The sequence below is a fragment of the Trachemys scripta genome, chromosome 5 (assembly GCF_013100865.1).
Source record: "Trachemys scripta elegans isolate TJP31775 chromosome 5, CAS_Tse_1.0, whole genome shotgun sequence".
Taxonomy (NCBI): Eukaryota; Metazoa; Chordata; order Testudines; family Emydidae; genus Trachemys; species Trachemys scripta.
The window spans coordinates 90099280-90121916 of record NC_048302.1 but is presented as its reverse complement, the minus strand read 5'-3'; the positions used below and the strand labels follow the sequence as shown (position 1 = coordinate 90121916).

The 22637-nt window shown below is 44.2% G+C and overlaps 1 protein-coding gene across 6 annotated transcripts in view; it reads left to right on the top strand.

Moving 5' to 3' along the window:
• DCUN1D4 (defective in cullin neddylation 1 domain containing 4) overlaps positions 1-22429 on the top strand; it is a 75020-nt gene extending 52591 nt beyond the window's left edge. For 5 of the 6 annotated variants that reach the window (XM_034770977.1, XM_034770976.1, XM_034770978.1 and 2 more), the window contains 5 exons: positions 4175-4266; positions 6955-7063; positions 17515-17619; positions 17942-18044; positions 18140-22429. In XM_034770977.1, coding sequence (XP_034626868.1) covers positions 4175-4266; positions 6955-7063; positions 17515-17619; positions 17942-18044; positions 18140-18195 — 465 coding nt within the window. In that variant the 3' untranslated portion in view covers positions 18196-22429. The remainder of the gene's footprint in view (positions 1-4174; positions 4267-6954; positions 7064-17514; positions 17620-17941; positions 18045-18139) is intronic. The other variant, XR_004645788.1, reaches the window with a different exon arrangement.
• Positions 22430-22637: the final 208 nt, after the last annotated feature.

Genomic DNA, 22637 nt, shown 5'->3' with positions numbered 1-22637 from the left:
GTCCTGTTTGAAAATTTGCTAATCTCATCCACCTGATTTTGAAACACAAGTGATACAGAAAACATGTATATCTTACAGTCAGGAATGTCTTGTGAATTAGAAAAGACCTTTTAAAATTCATAAATAATATACCTGTCATGTACAAGAAAACGGGACAGTCTGGCTTCTTGACTTGACTTTTGTGGGATTTTTAAAGCATGAAATCTGGCTAGATAAAATTATAATTTTGTACTAAGAGATTTGTGTAAAATACAAGACACAACTCAATTTTGTAGTGTAATAACTCACTAAATCCTTGTGGTTCATGGTGGGACTCAACTTTTGAGCTCTTGGGGAAAATATTATTGTAATTGTAATTAGCAACAGAGTCTTTAACTGCATTAATAGCTTTTAGAAAAGGCTTTAATGGCTGATCTTCCTTCCACTCTGTTTCCCAGGGACAGTTGCCCTTCACCTAATCCAAATGTATCTCAAAAGTGGTGTCTGAGTTCCTGAACTAAATCTCCTGGTATTTTTTTTCCAAACCTTCTTTCTCACCTGGGGAATCTAAGCTTCATACCAGAGATCTCAAAAAGGTCTTGAGTTTTTGTTTGGGCAGGACTAAGCTATTTAGGAATTAGGCTATGTTTTTTGTATCTTTTGACATTCATTCCAAAGAGTGCCGTTTTCACTCAGCATCTATGCGTAGGCCTACACTTCAAGCTGGAAGGTCTCAATTTCAGCTCAAGGAGACATACCTGTGGTAGCTCTGATAGAGCTTATGTACTAAAATTAGAATGTAGCTGGGTCCTGCAGGCGGCAGGAGGGGCTAAATACCTTAGCTCAAAGGGCAAGCATATCCTAAATGGATTAGACTGTGTACTCAGGTTTGTTATATGCTACCTAGGGTGACAGTACCTGAAGTTCTTAGGGCTAAGGCAGCAGCAGGTGCAGCCTTGAAATATTTCCATTTTGAAAATCTGTAGGACTGATTTAGACATTAACTTGACACTACTCTCTAGATTTGGTATCTAGATTTCATGCATGTTGTAGAAGAACAATTCTGCAATCTTTGTTTAATTAGAATTTACCAGCCCATGTTCCTGTGGTGCATGGTAGACTCCCCCAAGTGGGAGTATGCAGTGACCACCATAAAGAAAAATAGTAGATTAGCAGTTACTATGATTTTTGAGGATGTTGGCTCTGCATAGTTGTGTTACCAGTACACTATTCTTCAGAGCTTTTCCCTCATGAGACCCTCTGATTAAGTGGAAGGAGTTGGGGCCACATGGTCCTTTTATATAGCCTTTAGCTCCAAATGTTTCATGTGTGAGAGCATTTGATTGAGCCACAGCTGTAGTGTTTATAAGCTTTCGTGGGTAAGAACCTCACTTCTTCAGATGCAAGTAATGGAAATCTCCAGAGGCAGGTATAAATCAGTATGGAGATAACGAGGTTAGTTCAATCAGGGAGGGTGAGGTGCTCTGCTAGCAGTTGAGGTGTGAACACCAAGGGAGGAGAAACTGCTTCTGTAGTTGGATAGCCATTCACAGTCTTTGTTTAATCCTGATTTGATGGTGTCAAATTTGCAAATGACCTGGAGCTCAGCAGTTTCTCTTTGGAGTCTGGTCCTGAAGTTTTTTTGCTGTAAGATGGCTACCTTTGTTGTTGTTATGGTGCGGTGCGTGGTTGCATCAATATGATGTCATCAATATAGCGTAGGTAGAGAAGGGGCCAGGCGGGTGCCCATAGCGGTGCCACTGGTCTGGAGGTATATATTGTCACCAAATTTGAAATAATTGTGCGTGAGGTGACAATATATACCTCCAGACCAGTGGCACCGCTATGGGCACCCGCATGGCCCCTCAATATGCCAACATTTTTATGGCTGACCTGGAACAACGCTTCCTCAGCTCTCATCTACTCACACCCCTTCTCTACCTACGCTATATTGATGACATCTTCATCATCTGGACCCATGCGAAGGAGACCCTGGAAGAATTCCACCATGATTTCAACAGCTTCCACCCCACCATCAACCTCAGCCTGGACCAATCTACATGGGAGGTCCACTTCCTAGACACCACCGTACAAATAAGCGATGGCCACGTTAACACCACCCTATACCGAAAACCCACCTACCGCTACGCCTAACTTCATGCCTCCAGCTTCCACCCCGGTCACACCACACGATCCATCTTCTACCGCCAAGCACTGAGGTACAATCACATCTGCTCCAACCCCTCAGACAGAGACCAACACCTACAAGACCTTCACCAAGCATTCTCAAAACTACGATACCCACACAAGGAAATAAAGAAACAAAATCAACAGAGCCAGACGTGTACCCAGAAGCCTCCTGCTACAAGACAGGCCCAGAAGAGAAACCAACAGAACTCCACTGGCCATCACCTACAGTCCTCAGCTTAAACCTCTCCAACGCATCATCAGTGATCTACAACCCATCCTGGACAATGATCCCTCACTTTCACAGACCTTGGGAGGCAGGCCAGTCCTCGCCCACAGACAACCTGCCAACCTTAAGCATATTCTCACCAGCAACCACGCACCGCACCATAACAACTCTAACTCAGGAACCAACCCATGCAAAAAACCTCGATGCCAACTCTGCCCACATATCTACACCAGCAACACCATCACAGGACCTAACCAGATCAGCTACAACATCACCGGCTCATTCACCTGCACGTCCACCAATGTTATATATGCCATCATGTGCCAGCAATGCCCCTCTGCTATGTACATTGGCCAAACTGGACAGTCACTACGCAAGAGGATAAATGGACACAAGTCAGATATCAGGAATGGCAATATACAAAAACCTGTAGAACACTTCAACCTCCCTGGCCACACAATAGCAGATGTAAAGGTTGCCATCTTACAGCAAAAAAACTTCAGGACCAGACTCCAAAGAGAAACTGCTGAGCTCCAGTTCATTTGCAAATTTGACACCATCAGATCAGGATTAAACAAAGACTGTGAATGGCTATCCAACTACAGAAGCAGTTTCTCCTCCCTTGGTGTTCACACCTCAACTGCTAGCAGAGCACCTCATCCTCCCTGATTGAACTAACCTCGTTATCTCCATACTGATTTATACCTGCCTCTGGAGATTTCCATTACTTGCATCTGAAGAAGTGAGGTTCTTACCCACGAAAGCTTATGCTCCCAATACTTCTGTTAGTCTCAAAGGTGCCACAGGACCCTCTGTTGCTTTTTACAGATTCAGACTAACACGGCTACCCCTCTGATACTTGCAGTGTTTAATAAGCTTTAATAAGCCACAGCTGTAGTGTTTAATAAGTTTAATAAGAAGTTTTGCAATACTTGGGAGGCACAATCCACAAGTGAGATACACAGAGGTAATGCTTTCTTGAAGAACCATAGTAACTGAGAAACTTTATATTCACAGGAGAGCCTTTATGCTGTAATAAATCCTACCTACAGCTAGGTAAAGGAGGGTTTCAATCACCTTAAATTACTTCAGAGTTGGAGTCAAGAGTTGGACCACTCTTTATGTAAATAGTCATTGCTGTTTGTATTCCAGCAGAGTTTTAGGATATGTCTACACTGTGATAAAAGACCTGCGACACAGCCTCGGCTGATCCAGGTCAGCTGGCTTGGGCTATAAAGTTGCAGTATAGCCTTTGAGGATCGGGCTCGAGCCTGCACTCTGAGACCTCACTAGAGGGGAGGATCTCAGAGCCTGGGCTGCCTACGCCCGAACATCTACACTGCAGTTTTATAGCCCCGTAGCCCAAGCCAGCTGACCTGGGCTCTGAGACTCAGCTCTTCTTGTTTTTTATAGCAGTGTTGTCATACCCTTTAGGGCCCAGTCATGTTAGATGCTGTACAGACAGTTCCTGCTCCAAAGCTTAAAGATGTAGTTTGATGGGCTTTGTACATAGGCTTAACAAATTGAAAGGTAGGCTAGAAAGGGTAATTTAATATAGAAGTGTTTCTGAATAAATGAGTGGTGTACTCAATTTGTAGAACTTTTTAAAAAATTATTTTAATTTTTCAGTAGTAGGAGTTTCAACATCCTGCCTGTTTCACTCATATTTGAATGGCTCTTACTGTAAACTGAATAAAAGGATTTGGCAAGCAAATAGTAATAACTGTTCAAGAAATCTGTTGTCCCCCTCCATCCTAATATTGTCTCCTTTTTAAATAGGTAGTTATGCTTGTTCTAGCTTGGAAATTGGATGCACAAAACATGGGTTATTTCACATTGCAAGAATGGTTAAAAGGAATGACATCGCTGCAGTAAGTGTCTTTTAAAAGGTTCTAAGTCCTAATTTTGTTGTTGTGAATGTAATAATGTGAAATAATTTTTTGTCCAAAAAGACGTGTTGGTTTAGCACACAAAGTGGAAGACTCTGCTCTGGAGAACTAGACATAAATGTTTATTCTTGACTATCTACAGCAAGCATGGCTCACTTGCAGACATCTTTAAAACAATGTGTTCTTGCAGTTATGCTGCGCATACTTTGCGGACTTATGGCTCATGGCTTAAACTGTCTGCACATTGGGCAAAATGCTCATGTGAAGAGAGGGTTTAATATGTTCCAGACTGAAGGAACAAGTTATCTGTAATCAGGCACTCTTTTGCCTCAGCCCACTTCAAACTCTTCAAGTCTTAACCAAAATCACCTCTCCTTGAAATTGCTTTATTCATACAACGCCGAATCTCAAACATAGTGACTGTTCTGGATTCTAGTCTGTTCACACAAATTATTCCCACATGCAGACTACTTGCAAGGAGTCTGTCACTCCTTGACATTCTTGGTTCCTTACAGTACCTACTTCCAAATGCATTTCTGTAGGAAACCCTTCAGCTAAGCTTCTTCCCCAGGCCTTTTTCCTCTTGGGGCTCCTCTTGGGGCTACTCTTGGCAAGTCTGGTTTATCCCACACCCCAGGTATGTTTCTGTCATTTTAGAGTGGACCAGTCTGTTCAAGCCCCAAAGTTTTCAAAATCAATGTGGATGTGTTAGGCCATATTGCCAGGCTGTTACAGCATGCAGGGTTTAACACATGAGTAGCAATAGGCATCTTCAGTCTCGTGAGATCATGCATATGCGTCCCTGAGAGGTAAAGAATTTACTCAATTGGTTTTATGGCAGCTGTCGCCGAAGAGACCCACTTGAGAGAAACAATCTCTGACGCATCTCTCACATTTAAAGGTGATGTTTTGATCCTTTGGGCTCCGCTTTCTGTGAGTTCTTTTCTCCTTAGCTAAGCCGGACTGCTTCCTCTCGTAACTGTGAGACCTTTGTTAAGATTTTGTTTCCAAAAACTGCGGTCCTGAGTGTAATCTTCCCAGTTATCCACATCCATGTCCATTTCTTTGAGGTCTCGCACACGTCCTTGAAACACAATTGTGAGCGTCCTTTGGGTCTTTTTCCAGATGCCAGTTCGCTGTAAAGGATGACCTTTGGGATGCGCTCATCATTCATTTAGCACACATGCCCAAGCCAGCAAAGACGTCTGTGTTTGCATGCTGGGTATGCTGGTTCGTTTGAGCATCTCAGTGTTGGTGACTCTGTCCCTCCAGGAGATTCCAAAGATTCAATGAAGGCAATTCATATGAAAGCTGTAGAGCCTCTTTTCCTGATGAGAGTATAAGGTCCATGCCTCGCTCCCATACAAAAGTGTGCTGATAACACATGCACAATACACACAGATCTTTGTGTATTCTGTCAGTTTATTGTTTTGCCATATCCACTTGCTCAAGTCTCGACATTTTTGTGGTGGCTTTTCCAGTGTGGATGTTGTTGAGTTCCATTTCAAGTGAAACGTTGACAGCGATAGTGGACCCCAGGTACATGAACTTGTTCATCGCTTCAAGTTCATAGTTGTTGATCTTGATGGAGGGTGTTTCTTCAACTCCTTGGCACATTATGTTAGTTTTTTAGACTTATGGTAAGCCCGAAGTCTTGGCAGACTTTGGAAAAACTGTTCTTGAGGTTTTGGAGATAGGCTTCTGGGTGGGTGGTCATTGCTGCGTCGTCAGCAAAGAGGAGGTGTTGGATGAAGACCTCCCAAGTCTTGGTTTTAGATCTGAGTCTTTCAAGATTGAACAGCTTTCCATCAGATCTTGTGTGCAAGTAGATTCCCTCAGTTGAGGAACCCAAAGCTTGTTTCAGTAGCAAGGAGAAGAAGATCCCAAACAGAGTTGGGGCAAATACACAACCTTGCTTGACCCCACTATGAATCTGGAAAGCCTCAGAGACTAAGCCGTCATATTGGACTGTGCCATACATGTTTTCATGGAAGGACCGAATCATGGTTTGGGGGGCATCCAAGCTTTTCTAGAAGCACAAATAGTCTGCTTCTACTGACAAGGTCAAAAGCCTTTGTGAGATCAATGAAGGCTTTGTAAAGGGGCCTTCTTTTTTCTCTGCATTTCTCTTGTAGTTGTGTCAGTGAGAAGATCATATCAGTAATAGACTTTTTGGCTCTCAAGCCACACTGTGATTCAGGATAGATTTTTGTCTATAAATAACTGTCAAATAACTGCAATATTGTGATACTAGTCAAAGCCTTGTAAGGACAGGAAAATTGCAGTGGTGTAACTTAAATCAGTTTTTAAATTGGTGCAAACCCTGTGCAGATGCTTTTACTTCAGTTTGACTGGCTTATTTAGGTTTAACTTAAACCTGCTCCCAATCAACTTAAACTTAAAAAAAACCCCTGCTCTTTTAAACCAAAATAAGTGTATCCACACAGGGGTTTGCACCAATTTAAAGAAATCAATTTCCATTCACACCTTAGGTTAAACTGGTGCAATGTTCTTGTGTAGATAAGCCCACTGATGTGTATTTAACTTTCACGGAGGGAGCATATAGAGGTGGGGGAATGAAGACAAAGCTAAGGATATTTGGGATATCTTTTTCTAAAAGTTCAGATGAAAATCTAGTGTTGGATTATTACAATCTTTTCTTTTTTGTAGATGTGATGCAACAGAGAAACTGAGAAATTCCTTGGATTACTTGAGATCCTTATTAAATGAGCCTACAAATTTTAAGCTAATTTATAGATATGCATTTGATTTTGCACGGGTGAGTAGTTCAGGACTCAGTCTGACTTTTATTTTTATTGCTTTCTGTGGGTTCACTTTTACATACAACAGCTACAAGTCTGGGACTAGTTGTTCTCAGGATGCCAAGTAAGATTGCTTCCAACGCACACAAATCTTCACTCTTTAAAGTTGACTTTGTGTGTTTCCAGATACTATGTATGCCAAATATCAGCATTGCAGAGGGAAAAAAGGGGGGCGGTGAAGGACAAGTCCAGTGGCTAGTGTTCATTTTGGGTGCGGTAGATTACAGGTTCTATCCCCTGCTTCACCAAAGACTTCGTTTATGATCTTGAACAAATCAATTGGGTCCTGATTCTGGGCCTATTGAAGTAAATGACAGTTTCCATTGACTTCAATCACTCAGGATCAGTGTCCTGGTCTCTATGCCATAGTTCCCCTCTGTAAATAGGAATAGTACAGTAGAACCCCATTTAACCAAGCCTCTATTATTTGGCTTTCCATATTAATCAAACCACCAGCTACCTGGGGCTGACAGCAGGAGTCTCAGGCTGTCAGCCCAAGCCCCACTGCCCATTCTCCGTTTTATCTGGATTTTTGGTTATCCGATCTGGCCCCAGTCTCAATTAAATTGGATAATTGGGGTTCCATTGAACTTCCCTACCTCACAGGGATTTTGTGGGGATAAATACATTAAAGATTGTGAGGCACTTAGATACCAGGGTAATGAATACCTAAGATAGACAGATATGTTGCATATGATTGGGTTAAACCAGTGGTTCTCAAACTTTTGTACTGGTAACCCTTTTCACATAACAAGCCTCTGAGTGTGACACCCCCGCCCCTTATAAATTAAAAACACTTTTAAAATATATTTTAAACACCATTAGAAATGCTGGAGGCAAAGCAGGGTTTGGGGTGGAGGCTGACAGCTCGTGACCCCCCCATGTAATAACCTCGCAACCCCCTGAGGGGTCCCAACCCCCAGTTTGAGAACCCCTGGGTTAAACTGTAACTTACTGATTCACACACCAGTCCTTAAAAACTTGCACACTTATCTGAGAAAATGTCTTGAAGGCTTTTAGAGTCTTCACCTATCTTATTTAGTATAGCAGTTGACAGCTATATTGGTTAAAAAAATCTGATAAAATACTTGTATTTCAAAAGAAATTCATAATTGCTGTTTCTGAACCTGTGTCTGTTGTCTGACTTTTTTGCAAGATAGTCACTATTTGTGACACTGAGCGATAACGGAGTCCAAAATAAGTTATTTTTAAACTGTTAAAGCAGGCTGAGAGCTGCTCTTCAACCAGGAAAAAAACCCCTAATCTTTAAATGTACAAAGTCTAATAGTAACATTCGTTACACTCACAGGAATATCAGTGTCCCCAGTGATACTCTTCATAAGGTTGATACAAGACTTAGGAATGCCAGTTATTTTTCTTCTCTATGTTTTCTGTACGCTTATCATCATGGAACTCCTCAATTGTTCTATTCAACAAAATGGGCTACAGCTTTCCTTTAACACTTAAATGAGGAGGAGGTACAGTGTCATCACAATGAACTTTAAAAGCAGAATGATGCCAAGTCCGTTACAGTACATGAAGGAGGGGAGAGAACATGTGACAAAAACCTCCAGCGTAAAGCCAGAATTTCCTTCACTGAGCCACATATTAATCTTTGTCAAGACAAGCATTAGATTTTTTTCTCTTAAAACCACACACCCATCACACAACCCAACAACCTGATGTGGCAAAAGCTGGCTGTAATATAAATACTGATTCATAACTCTTTCAGAAGATTATGAATTGTGTTCTCAATACTTGTTAGATAGGCATCCTGATCTGATTTCACTCTTCCAAATACAAAATCTGTACTGGTAATACTGTGTTTGGTATCAGGACTCATAATTGATGGAATGCTATTCCCACGCAAAAACGTAGATCAAGTAACTTGGAACTCCTCAGAGTCACCAGGTATAAAGCTGGTTTGGAATTTTTTTTGACACATTTTTTCCATCAGAAAATGCTGACTTGACAAAACCAAACTTTTTGCATAAATATGTCTGTGTTTATTCATTGGACCACAAAAGGAGAGTGACTGTATAGCCAGTCGATCCAGGGTCAAGTCCCTGCTTTGTCTGATTCAGAGCAGGAGCTTGAACATGGATTTCCCATATCCCAGCTGTGTGTCCTAACCAACAGACTACTGGCTCCTGTGTCTCTGAAATAGTTGCAAAAAGGATCTTTTTCTTTCCAATGCAGAATGAAACCGTAGTTTTTCACAAAATGGAATTCTTGTTTTCTGATCAACCCTAACCAGGAACTAGAATGATCATATATGCATTGTAAGGGAATTTAGATCAACTCTTTGATGTTAGAACATACATAGAGGAGCTTATATCTAAAGTGATCAGTTTGTGTGGCAAGACTGAAGATCAGATTCAAGAAAAACAAAAAATTCCCAAAGCACCGGATCTAGCTCGACATCTAGGGGAGCATACCTTTGTGATAGATGATCCCTTACATCAAGAATCATAGCAATATTCAGGTTACTCCCAGCCCCAAAGGACCAGGCACTTACACCAGGTCAATTGCACCTTAGATATCACACCAAAGACAATGCTTGTAACCAATCCTATAATGACTATATAAAAAATTATGAAATAGGAAAAGGAAACAAGAGTTATTTACAAATTAAAGCAGGTTAACATATATACGCAAATGAGTTAGTCTTAAGTTTCAAAAAAATAATAGACGCTTCTATAATAAAGGCTGTATATGTCCTTTAGGGCTAACCCAGGCTCAGCAGCTGAGGATCTCTTGCTTATACCTGGAAACACGTAGCCATCCCAGAGTCCAAGTATCATATAGATAATCAGTTACTTCATGGTAGGGGTTTTGTTCTCTTCTTCTCATATCCTCGGAGCTGCAAACACAGCTGATGGGAGGAGTCCATTTGCATTCCTCATCTTCACAGGGAGGAAAGCAGGACAAAAGACTTTTGTCCTCTTCTTGATGATACGTAGGGAAATTCCGGTTGCAATGTCCCACAATAGATCATATGATATTGAGGGAACTTTCCTTTTGGGAAGGGTGTAACATCTTCTCTTGAATATCAGCCCTTCATGCTAATTAATGTCTCTCTCCTGTCTGGTCATTTACAGAGTCACAGGAGCTCACAATGTAACTGTTCAAATATTGCCTTACAACATGGGATACAGATGTTATAAGTGAGATTAATGCATGTAGAACTCAAAACATCCAATAAAATCTAAACACTAAATACATTCTTAGAATTCTAATACTTGTTTTAATAATTCTAACAAACAGGTGACCCAGACTGATTCCAGCTATGTATTTGTCAGTGTTCAGTTGAGACATGGGGACGTTGACCTGAGCTGGCACCTAGTCTGCCAGGAGCACACTCAGAATTAGAGATAACATCTCATGGCACAAAGTGAAAGACAAAATAAAAAATATAAAATCTGAGGAAGCTACAGGCGAAGACCAGGTCTTCCAGGAAATGTTGAAAACTTGTGATAATGACCATTGATAGAATTACCCAACTTGTCAACATTGTAATCAAAATATCAGAGAGGTGACCTAAGCAACTGCAATAACAGGAAAGTGCCCTTTAGCAAAATATACTGGGACTTTCAACACAGAAATTTTCTGCACTGCTACTAAGTCTAAACTCTGAAATTTAACCAAATTTAATGAATCAGAAGAGAAAAAACTCTGAATTACATAGGCATACATGAATCTTAAATTGGTCCTGTAAACACTTGTTTGTCACTGAAAGAAGGGTTCTTCTTCGAGTGCTTGCTCATATCCATTCCATTAGGTGTGTGCGCGCCGCGTGCACGATCGTCGGAAGATTTTCTACCCTAGCAACACCGGCGGGTCGGCTGTGGAGCCCCCTAGAGTGGCGCCTTCATGGCGCTGAATATATACCCCAGCCGACCCGGCGCCCCCCTCAGTTCCTTCTTACCGCCCCTGACGGTCGTTGGAACTGTGGAGCGCTGCTTAGCTGTTCTCCACTCTCCCTAGCTTTGTTGGTTATTCGCAGTTATAGTTATAGTTATAGTGTTTATAGTTAAATAGTTAAATAGTTTTTAAAAAGTTGTTATAGTTGTTCTAAGTAGTTCAGGGGATTAAGGGGGTCGTCTCCCCCTTTCTTCCCCGGCCGCGGGGCCGGGCTCATGCCCAACGCTCCCGGCTTCAAGCAGTGCGCCTCCTGCGCTAAGCCTATGCCCACGAGCGACCCGCACGACTCCTGTCTGAAGTGCCTGGGAGAGTCCCATCAAACAGATAAGTGCAAGATCTGTAAGGCCTTCAGACCAAGGACCAAGAAGGAGCGGGACTTTCGGCTCCGGCAACTCCTGATGGAGGCGGCACTTAGTCCGGACGCTCCATCTACAAGTCAGGCCCCGGCACCTAGCGCCTCGGTGCGCAGTGCCCCGGCGGCACCGGCCATGACGACCACGCGAGTGGCGTCGGACAAGCCTCCCCGGCACCGGACCTCGTCGGCACCGCAAGCACAGCAAGTGCCTCGGCGCCGGTCATTATCCCCGGGGCATAAAAAAGCCCATAAGACGGGGACCTCCGTGCCGAAGACGCCGGCTCCCCCAGTGCCGGGGGTAGAGCCGCGTCCGCCGGTGGAGCACCGGAAACAGGTGCCTCCAGCACCGTCGACTCCGGCGCCGAGGCCGTTGAGTCCGGTGCAGATAGCGTCTCCACCGAGGCCGGCGGTGATACAGTGCCTCCCGTCGACTCCAGAGACCTTCACGGCGGCGAGAGACTTAATAGCTCTCACGGAGCCGGCACCGCCTCAACCACCGGCACCGACGGCACCGTTGACTCGCCCGGTCCAGTCGAGGGGGAAACCTGCATTGATGCGCCCTCCATCGCAAGGGCTGGAACCTCGGCACCGATCCAGGTCCCGAAGCAGGTCCCCACGCCGCTCGCAGTCCCGGCACCGAATATCGCCTCGGCACCGGTCGTACTCGCGGCCAAGATCTTCTTCGCGGCACCGCTCTACGTCTCGGCACCGCTATGATCGTCGGCACCGATCAACGTCGAGACGTAGTTCTCGGCACCGCTACGGTCGACGCTCGACGTCGAGAGGCCGCTCCCGGCACCGGGCATACTCCAGGTCCTCGTCGAGGTCCAGATCTGACTCCCGGCACCGACGAGGTCATCGGCACCGGTCGCGGTCCCGGCACCGATCGCCGGCACCGCGTAGAGATAGATCATCTCCGGACCGGCACCGTGCGGCACCGCAGCCCACGGGAATCGTCTCGACGCTCTCGGCACCGCCGTGGCCATCGAGATCGGTGTCCCACTCCTCGGAGGACCTCTCGAGATCGGCATATCCCCCTCAAGGGCAAGCCGAGGAACAGGACTTGGGCCATTGGCGGGAGATGACAGAGGACCATTCTCATGGCCCATCTCACTGGTCGTTCTGGACCCCGTGGGCGTACCATCAGGAGCAAGGGGCTCCAATACCCTCGACCTCTCGCTCGAGTCACTCCGTCAGAAGGGTCCCGGAGTCCACCATCTCTCGGCCTCCACCAGGGGACATGGAGGCTTCCGTGTCCGCACCGCCTGACGCCCTGGACCCAGGCGCAGGTGATGCTCCGGCCCAGGAACAGGGAGACCAGGACCAGCCCTTGGATCCTGTTCCACCGGAGGCATCTTCCTCTTCTTCGCCGGACGAGGCAGTGGCGGGCACATCGTGCACGGGCCCACCTCCAATAGATCTTCGGGCTCACCAGGATCTTCTGCGCAGGATGGCCCGTAATATGGACCTGCAGGCGGAGGAGGTAGTGGAGGTGCACGACCCGATAGTGAATATCCTCGGAGCGGATGCCCCATCGAGGGTAGCGTTACCCCTGATCCGCACGATACAAACCAATGCGGATACGATATGGCAAACTCCTGCCTCTATCCCACCCACAGCGAGAGGGGTGGAACGGAAATACTTTGTCCCGTCGAAGGACTACGGGTACTTGTATACCCACCCCCAACCGTGTTCACTGGTGGTGGCATCAGTGAACGCACGAGAGCGCCACGGCCAGCAGGCTGCAGCGCCAAAATCAAAAGAGGCTAAGCGGCTCGATTTGTTTGGCCGTAAGGTTTACTCAGCCGGAGGGCTGCAACTTAGAGCGGCGAACCAACAGGCGCTACTGAGCCGCTACAATTTTAACTCCTGGAACTCTATGGGGAAGTTTAAGGAGTTGATTCCCCAAGAGTCCAGGGAAGAGTTTGGAGCCATGGTAGAGGAGGGTAAGAAGGTGGCTCGGACCTCCTTGCAGGCCTCCTTGGACATAGCAGACTCGGCTGCGAGGACCCTGGCTTCGGGTATCGCTATGCGGAGGATCTCCTGGCTTCAAGTTTCGGGTTTGCCTCCGGAGCTGCAGCAAACCCTACAGGATCTGCCCTTTGAGGGACATGGATTGTTCTCGGACAAGACGGACTCTCGCCTGCAGAGCCTCAAGGACTCGAGAACAATCATGCGCTCCCTGGGGATGCATGTTGTGGGCCCTCAGCGCAGACCATTTAGGCCGCAGCCTCAGCGCTTCTACCCCCCCCCCCCTCGTCAGAGACAAGACTCGGCCCGGAGGCGAGGGCGAGGTGGTAGGAGAAGGTGGACCGGCCCTCAACCCGGCCAGAACCAGGGGCCACCTAGACCACCTTCAGGCCCCAGGCAGAACTTTTGAAGGTGCGGTCGAGGACGGCGCCCCAGTCATCCCCCAGGATCCAGCCCCCTCCTTTCGGGATCGCCTCTCCCACTTCCACCGTGCTTGGTCCCTTATAACTTCGGACCGTTGGGTCCTCCGCACGGTGGAGAGGGGATACGCTATCCAGTTTTCTTCTATCCCCCCCTCCCACCCCCCCTCCCCGTCCCTCTTCAGGGACCCTTCTCACGAGCAACTTCTTATACAGGAGGTTTCTACGCTCCTGGCCATGGGGGCCATAGAGGAGGTTCCGATAGAGTTAAGGGGCAGGGGATTTTATTCCCGTTACTTCCTGATCCCCAAGTCCAAAGGAGGTCTGCGGCCCATCTTGGACTTGCGCGGACTCAACAAATTCGTAGTAAAGTTGAAGTTCCGCATGGTCTCTTTGGGGGCCATTATCCCTTCCCTCGATCCTGGAGACTGGTTCGCCGCCCTCGACATGAAAGACGCATACTTTCACATCTCAATTTACCCACCTCACAGACGCTTCCTGCGATTCGTGGTAAACACGGTGCACTACCAATTTGCAGTCCTTCCCTTCGGCCTATCCTCGGCCCCAAGAGTGTTCACGAAATGTATGGCTGTCGTGGCAGCGTACCTTCGTCGGCAAGGGATACAGGTGTTCCCGTACCTAGACGACTGGCTGGTGCGCGGTCGCACCAAGGAGCAAGTTCAAGCTCACGTCCACAGAATAGTGCACACATTCAACGAGTTGGGCATCCTACTCAACAAGGACAAATCCACTCTAGAACCTACCCAGAGAATAGAATTCATCGGCGCAGTTCTAGACTCCAGACGTGCACAAGCCATCCTGCCAGACAACCGCTTTGGCACCATCACGAACCTCATTCAAGGGCTCAAGGCCTTCCCAACTACCACGGTGAGGTCGTGCCTTACCCTGCTGGGTCACATGGCTTCCTGCACGTACGTAACCAGGCATGCCAGACTTCGGCTTCGCCCACTTCAAACCTGGGTGTCATCAATATACCGTCCACATCGGGACAGCCTGAACATGGTGGTCACGGTCCCGAACTCGGTCCTGGCCTCCCTCACCTGGTGGCTAGATCACAATGTGGTCTGCGAGGGGATGCCATTTCACGCCCCACAACCCTCTCTGCACCTGGTCACAGACGCGTCATCTCTGGGTTGGGGCGCCCATCTCAACGAACACCATACCCAGGGCCTGTGGACTGCACCCCAGTTAGCCCTGCACATCAATGTTCGGGAACTGATGGCGGTGCGCCTGGCGTGCCAGGCATTCCTCAATCTCCTACGTGGCCGCTGTGTGTTAGTTCTCATCGACAACACCACGGCCATGTTTTACATCAACAAGCAAGGAGGAGCACGTTCGTCAATTCTATGCCAAGAGGCCATTCGCCTGTGGGACTTCTGCATCGCCCACTCAATCCATCTCACGGCATCGTTCCTCCCTGGAGTCCAGAACACTCTAGCGGACCGACTCAGCAGGTCCTTCCAGACGCACGAGTGGTCTATCCGTCCGGACATCATACATTCCATCTTCCAGAGGTGGGGGTTTCCCCAGATAGACCTGTTTGCATCTCGAGACAACAGGAAGTGCCACGTGTTCTGCTCCCTACAAGGTCGAGCTCCGGGCTCCCTCTCGGATGCGTTTCTCCTTCCCTGGAAAGACCACCTGTTTTATGCCTTCCCTCCGTTTCCTCTGGTCCACAAGGTACTGCTCAAATTGCGCAGAGACCAGGCACAGGTAATTCTGATCGCTCCAGCGTGGCCGAGACAACATTGGTACACCACACTGTTGGAACTCTCGGTTCAGACACCGATCCCGCTTCCATTATGTCCGGATCTCATCTCTCAGGACCACGGCCGGCTGCGTCACCCCGACCTGCAATCACTCCACCTCACGGCGTGGCTGCTCCATGGTTCACCCAGGCAGAGCAGCAATGCTCGCACTCTGTCCAACAGATTCTGCTGAGCAGTAGGAAGCCCTCAACACGCACCACGTACCTGGCCAAGTGGAAGCGGTTCTCCTGTTGGTGCGAACAACGAGCCACGTCCCCGTTGCAGGCACCCATTCCTCTCATTTTGGAATATCTCCTCTCCCTAAAACAGCAGGGGTTGGCGATATCTTCAATTAGAGTTCACCTGGCCGCTATATCGGCCTTTCACCCAGGGGAACTCGCGTCCTCGGTATTCTCTAACCCGATGGTCGTTAGATTCCTCAAGGGCTTAGACCGGACGTACCCACAACAACGTCAGCCCGTCCCGACGTGGGACCTCAACCTGGTTCTCTCCAAGCTCACAGGTCCTCCATTCGAGCCACTGGCCACCTGTTCACTTCTGTACCTATCCTGGAAGACAGCCTTCCTCGTAGCCATCACCTCAGCAAGGCGCGTTTCTGAACTCAGGGCGCTTACATCTGAGCCCCCTTACACAGTTTTTCATAAGGATAAAGTGCAGCTTCGTCCACATCCTGCCTTTCTCCCTAAGGTGGTTTCTCCTTTTCATATCAACCAGGACATATTTCTCCCGGTCTTTTATCCCAAACCACATGCCACTCGCCAGGATCAACGTTTGCATTCCCTGGACGTACGAAGGGCCCTGGCCTTCTATATTGACCGCACAAAGCACTTTAGAAAGACGACGCAACTCTTCGTTGCAGTGGCCGACCGAATGAAAGGCTCACCGGTCTCCTCACAACGCCTATCCTCCTGGATTACGTCTTGCATCCGGACTTGCTATGACCTGGCAGGTGTCTCAGCACCGCACCTCACCGCTCACTCCACGAGGGCCCAAGCCTCCTCGACTGCTTTCCTGGCACATGTTCCGATACAGGACATTTGTAGAGCGGCGGTTTGGTCATCAGTCCACACGTTTACAGCTCACTATGCACTAGTGCAGCAGTCCAGGGACGATGCTGCATTCGGATCAGCGGTTTTGCACACAGCAATGTCTCACTCCGACCCCACCACCTAAGTTGGGCTTGGGAGTCACCTAATGGAATGGATATGAGCAAGCACTCGAAGAAGAAAAGACGGTTACTCACCGTTGTAACTGTTGTTCTTCGAGATGTGTTGCTCATATCCATTCCAAACCCGCCCCCCGTCCCCACTGTCGGAGTAGCCGGCAAGAAGGAACTGAGGGGGCGCCGGGTCGGCTGGGGTATATATTCAGCGCCATGAAGGCGCCACTCTAGGGGGCTCCACAGCCGACCCGCCGGTGTTGCTAGGGTAGAAAATCTTCCGACGATCGTGCACGCGGCGCGCACACACCTAATGGAATGGATATGAGCAACACATCTCGAAGAACAACAGTTACAACGGTGAGTAACCGTCTTTTTCTGCAATATCATCTTAAGCAGTATAAAGGAGGTGGTTGAAGCAAAGCTAAGGCAAGAGCAGGCTGAATTTCCATCCAGAAGACCATGTGTTGACCAGATTTTCACTCTTAAGCAGTTGCTGCTTTCCAGAAAGTTCTGAAATTGTACCCCAAGAGTGGCTGCTTCATCTACAGTAGGGATCCTTGAACTACAGTTAGTATGAAAAGTAACTGCTCTTTCTATAGCATGGCCAATAGCAGTAAAGAAACAGAGTTTTCATTGGGAAGTCTTACTTTGTTATATATGTTAAAACAATACAGTGCTTAATATACAGGTTGCCTGCAATTTAGCAGTAGTTTTCATGATGTGCCAAGAGTGAACAGTGGTGCAAATGAGTAATATTGAGATAACTTTGTTTCTTCCCTTCCAACAGGAAAAGGACCAGCGCAGCCTAGACATAAATACTGCCAAGTGCATGTTAGGACTTCTACTGGGAAAAACATGGCCTCTTTTTCCAGTATTCCACCAGTTCCTAGAGGTATACAACAAAGTTTCAGTTTGAAACAGATTCACGTTTTACTTGTTTTTTCTCTGAAATATTAATATTTTAATGATGTTAGTACTAGTAGACTACTGAAATACGACTCAGTGCTTATTTTCAAAATTGTCATTTTGTAAATTCAGAACACTTAAAATGCAGTGTCCAAGCCCTAAAATTACACCTTCCATTGGTTTAGAGCTTCAATCATTATCCTTTATTGCATTTGAGTTCTGTTAAAAACCTGCAGATTCGAAGTGATTTCTTTCACATTGTAAACTCCAAATTTGTTTTAGTAACTTACACTTCTTATCTTAAACAGCAATCAAAATACAAAGTTATCAACAAGGACCAATGGTGTAATGTGCTAGAATTCAGCAGAACAATTAACCTTGACCTCAGTAATTATGATGAAGATGGGGCATGTAAGTATTCCTTCGGTTTTCTCCATATGCCCCTACTCCTGCAGCCCCTCTTCCAAGATTTATGTAAAATATAATTATTTGATATCTCCCTACAGGGCCAGTATTGTTGGATGAATTTGTGGAGTGGTATAAAGGGAAACAGATGACATAGGAGTTTACTATGCACAGCCGCTCAAGAGTCACTGTTACCACAGTTGTCAACCATTAGCCATAAACTGCTGTTTGTATCAAAGCGCATGCTGCTTTTCTTGCACTGTATCCCTTTTGCAGGGAACTTTTGGTGTTTGCTATTTAACAGGCCAGCTATGCTTGCTGTGTAGCATTGTTCTCTTTGAAGGCTGCTTTGCATTTTGTATTTACACTACAGATTGGTGAGCTTGCCAGCATCCTCACTGTGATTATGTGTATATTGCTGTCTAAATTTTGTATATGTGTATAAAAAAGCTTCACCTAGGGATTATTTCTGGAGAAATGTATTGTAAAAATAATTTTGTGGCATATTTCTAGTCACCTTCAATGAACATGTAACTTCTAGTTTTTGTTTTTCATTCGGTCTCAAATGTAGTGTTTCAGAAAACAAAATTAAGTCTGTTTGAACATAGTTATCATGAGGAGGAACTGTTGGCAGTTCTAATTTTACTGTTTAAGATGCCAATTTTTGAGACAAGGAGAGGTGCATTATGATTTTCTTCACAGGCATATGTCAAACATCACTTTTGTTTAGTAAGAAGTATTGATGTCTTTTTATTATTATTATTATTAATAATATTATTATTATTAAAATTGTAATAGTTGTACATGCCACAGATGATTTCCACTTGGAGAAGAAAGTCCTGGCTTTTTAATGTCAAAACTGCAGTAGTTTGAATATAGGTACAAGTGAACAAATTAAAGTACCTTTTAAAAATGGGTTTTAGACTTTTGTAAATTGCCTTTGGCATATTCCTTTTATTTTTGGTGTACCAAGACTGTTCGAACTATGTTGCTATAAAGTGAAATTTAAACTTTTTATCTAAAATTAGTGTTTAGCTGCGGAATTAAGGCTCATTATTCCCAGCCAACAGTTAAACCTATGTTTAGTTTTTGTTTGTAACTTTAGTTAGTCTTTCCCATGCTATAATTTTGTGTTTCTAAGTAAGTAAAAATTATATTGAATAGTGAAAGCCTAAGTACTTTCATGCTGGGGATTGGATTTTCCTGGCCAAATGTCCATTGCAGGCAATGGGCACATTAAACACCAGCATTAAGGAGTTAAATATACAATACCATTAGTAAGGGCCACTTCTTAATTTCATTAATTTGATTATTTGTATAGGAAAGTTTTAGCCATTTATTTGAAGAAAATGAATGACTGGGATGTGTTTTTAAGTTCTGTATTTTGTCATGTCATCTTTGACTTCCGTTTCATAAAATAACATCAGTATTAATTTTTTTTAAATAGATTGTCATAGTTTCTGGTGCTATTAAACTTATACTTTGGTCCCTAAGGATTTGTGAGCATGGTCCCAAAATGGTATATTTTAACAAAGTCAGCCACTGAATATTTTGGAATAAAGCAGTAACATTACTTCGCTGCAGAAATATTTTTAAAGGTATTAGCAGTTTTGAAACCTTTCTAGATTGTGATCCTAAAAAGTACTTTATGTTGAATGTGAAATTTTCAGCTGTACTGAAGGCCCTATTCTGCTCTTACTAAAGTCACTGATAAAACTCCTGTTCACTTCAGTGTGTGCAGAATTAAGCCTAGTTGACCAAAAGCATACTAATCTTGCTGCTCTGGACCAGAGTCACAGTTCCTTTGCTATTAGTGGTCATTTTGTGTTTAAACTTGTTTTTCCCTAATTCAGTCACCTAAGACAAAAGTTACGTATGTATATCCAGTATATGCGCATATACAAAATCTATAATCATGTTATGGTAAAATGCATATACTGCCTCCCCCCACCATGTTTTGTCATGGGATTAAAAAACAAATAGAAATCTTAAAATTTCATAGTGACAAAGCGTAAATAATTGTTGCCTGTTTGTAAACTGTTACGTTATAACATGATTTACGTGTTTGATGCCAGTTTGCACAAGTCAGTAATTAAATGGTGTGTGGTATTTAATGTTTACAATAAGTCTCTTATTAAAACACATGTGTTTTAATAAGACTTCTAATGTAAATGTATATATTACAGTGAGTATAGCCATAGGGAAAATATCTGTGGAGCTACTGGTTTAGTTCTTTTAAAAAGTAAACTTGGAAGCAATATAGCTTGTAAAATTAGGCTAAATAGTGGTTGCTAGAAAACTAGGTAAAACCCTATAAGTGTTCTTACATGTTAGGCTAGTTACAATTCCAGACAAGTTTTTAGCACAGTGGCACAGTTAAAATACAAGATTTGTTGCATAATTAATTTTGTATGTCATGAATAATCTGGCTTCCAATAATGGAGGCAGAAGCCAAAGAAACTTGTAATCATTATAGATATTACTGTCATAATCAGGGTCAACAGAAATCTGTTCAGATCATCCAGATGTTTTTTGCAGATTTTACTTTAACAGAATCTAAAATTTAATTAACCCCTCCCCTCACACATGCACTTTTTACGGTTACTTATGCTGGGTAAATTGATATACTGCTCTTATTTGCTTTGCATACAGTTCACGGGGAGCAGGGCCCAAGGAACTGGTTTGAATGTGAAACAGGTTAATAGTGACTGAAAATACATACTTTTTCATCTGCTTCCAGTTTCCTATATGAGTCTCCGGGGAGTTTCTAATAGGTGTCCTCTTAAATCAAATCACTAATATATCTGCAGATAATTTTCACTTTTGTTGGCATTTACAGTGTAGAGGCCAAAAAAAGAAATGGACCCAAGACTGAACTAAGCCAATCCATGTTGACTAGTTAATGTATGGAAACTTGCACTCCTGTTGCTTGAGCTGTATCTGGTCTGTGGATAAACAGAAGACTTCATGGCTTTCAGTGATAAATCTCAAAAGCACTACCCTTTTTTTTTTTTTTTTTTTTTAAACAGTGGGAACTCCCTAAACAGTTCACTTTTGCTTTTTGTTCTGTACACTTTTCTTTAAATGTAATGAAATGACTGGCACTTCAGCTTATTCCTTGTTTTGCAGGAGAAGATGCACAAAATTTGCCAACTTCTTGGCCTCGAAGCAAAATCTGAGACATAGATCATTGTGGCAAAGTGTTGCAAGTTCTGTACATGTTTTTCTGATGTAAAATAATTGTGTAGTTGAGGTTTAATGATCTGTGTGTTAACTTCTTTTGGTATTCAAGAGAAATGAGACAGTGAGTTGGTTAGTGAGGAAATTAGTACCCAGATACTACAGTGTTTGGCATCCTATAAATACTTAAGATCGATAGATGATGGGATTTGTTAGAGTTCCTTATTTAATAGATTTTAAGGATAATATTAATTACAGGAAAACGTAACAATATCAAATTTACACATATGATTCCTTCTATTGCCAAATAGACTAAAACAATCTAATACTAACAGACAGGAACTTGCTCCATTTAATCCTATGTATTACCTTTATTACCTAGTCTAGATCAACCTCCCCCTTTCTTTCTTTAAGCAAGTCTATTCAAGAAAGTGGCAACTCCAGTTTTCAGTCTAAACAACCTATTTTAATATTTTTTAAACTACAATACAAATTTGGAATGAATGCATGTAGTGTATTTTAACACTTTAATCATTAAGTTTCTGACTTTTCATAGAGAACTGTAGTTTTCCCTGTAGCCTCACAAACTCATTGTTTCATTATTTCATCACAGATGTGCCTAGTGCAATCAGTTAGTGAGACCTGGCATGGGGCTACTGACTTAATGTTCTGCAGCCTTGTTTTTGGAGGGGTAGAAGTATACCTCAGTTTTGCTAGGATTTTTCCAGATTTCTGTTGGCCCTTGGTCACAAGCCTAACAAATTGTTAAATACTCTTGAAGTTTATACAGACAGCTTTAAAAGTTAGCTTGTGCCCCTCATTTTAATTATAACTGCTAAAATACCTCTTATAAGCCTTATACTTTCTCCTTTCATATTGTTGTATAAGTGTATAGACTCCATCCACCAACTAAACTGTAGGTTGTCTGTAAATGAGACCAAAATGTGGGTTGATTTTGTGTTATCACAAAATAGTTTCTACTGACACTGCTGTTACAGGAACAGCAGTTAACTTATAACTGTGAATGCTTTTATGTCTTAGGTATTTGCATCTTATATGAGGTGTGCTAAAGTCCTGTGACTCACAACCTGACTAAAGAACTGTTATGCCACCTTACCTGAGTTCAGCTGATTGGTTTTTAGGTTTTGCTGGAGTTAATGTAAAATGATATCCCACAAATAAACGGTATTTGTGTTGGTTTCAGAAACTGACTTCAGATTTTTCTGTGGCTCATGTTTCAAATATTCACTCATCTGAACTTGCCACACAAGGTGTTGGTCTAGAACCGCTGCTTAAATTCATTTTAGCTGAGTTTAATTTCTGTTTACAACACCAAATTAAGATGCATTTATGCCTATGTAATTCAGAGTTCTTTCTCTTCTGATTCATTAAATTGGGTTAAATTTCAGTGTTTAGGCT